Source organism: Procambarus clarkii, chromosome 8, assembly GCF_040958095.1.
Source record: "Procambarus clarkii isolate CNS0578487 chromosome 8, FALCON_Pclarkii_2.0, whole genome shotgun sequence".
In the NCBI taxonomy this organism is placed as follows: domain Eukaryota; kingdom Metazoa; phylum Arthropoda; class Malacostraca; order Decapoda; family Cambaridae; genus Procambarus; species Procambarus clarkii.
The window spans coordinates 13,099,388-13,099,971 of record NC_091157.1 but is presented as its reverse complement, the minus strand read 5'-3'; the positions used below and the strand labels follow the sequence as shown (position 1 = coordinate 13,099,971).

General features: G+C 59.9%; 1 protein-coding gene across 1 annotated transcript in view; it reads left to right on the top strand.

The window, feature by feature from the left end:
- Window positions 1-212: 212 nt before the first annotated feature.
- Window positions 213-584, top strand: part of LOC138359709 (basic salivary proline-rich protein 1-like) — a 1,995-nt gene continuing 1,623 nt past the window's right edge. Inside the window, exon 1 of the mRNA XM_069319213.1 lies at window positions 213-584. This exon is cut by the window's right edge and continues 1,623 nt beyond it. Coding sequence (XP_069175314.1) covers window positions 213-584 — 372 coding nt within the window.

The following is a 584-nucleotide window of genomic DNA, read 5'->3' as shown; positions in this document are numbered from 1 at the left end:
CTGACAGAGCTCCTACCATCTGGCTCCTGCAATCTAACAGGAAATAATATATGACGCGCTGTTCAACATGCCTGCGCGTCCAGGCTGCCTCTGATAACAGACTGACAGAACGAGTTTTGCGTTCACTCAGATATGAGCCAACCAGATCTGCTGCCAGGCGCAATGGTATTATATAGGAGATCCTGATCGAGTGACCAGATCATTAGTTGGACATGATAGCCGGCGGGAGGAGCCTCCAGAAGGTGGGAGGAGCCTCCAGAAGGTGGGAGGAGCCTCCAGAAGGTGGGAGGAGCCTCCAGAAGGTGGGAGGAGCCTCCAGAAGGTGGGAGGAGCCTCCAGAAGGTGGGAGGAGCCTCCAGAAGGTGGGAGGAGCCTCCAGAAGGTGGGAGGAGCCTCCAGAAGGTGGGAGGAGCCTCCAGAAGGCAGGAGGAGCCTCCAGAAGGCAGGAGGAGCCCTCCAGAAGGCAGGAGGAGCCTCCAGAAGGCAGGAGGAGCCCCCCAGAAGGCAGGGAGGAGCCCCCCCAGAAGGCAGGAGGAGCCCCCAGAAGGCAGGAGGAGCCCCCAGAAGGCAGAAGGAGCACCCAG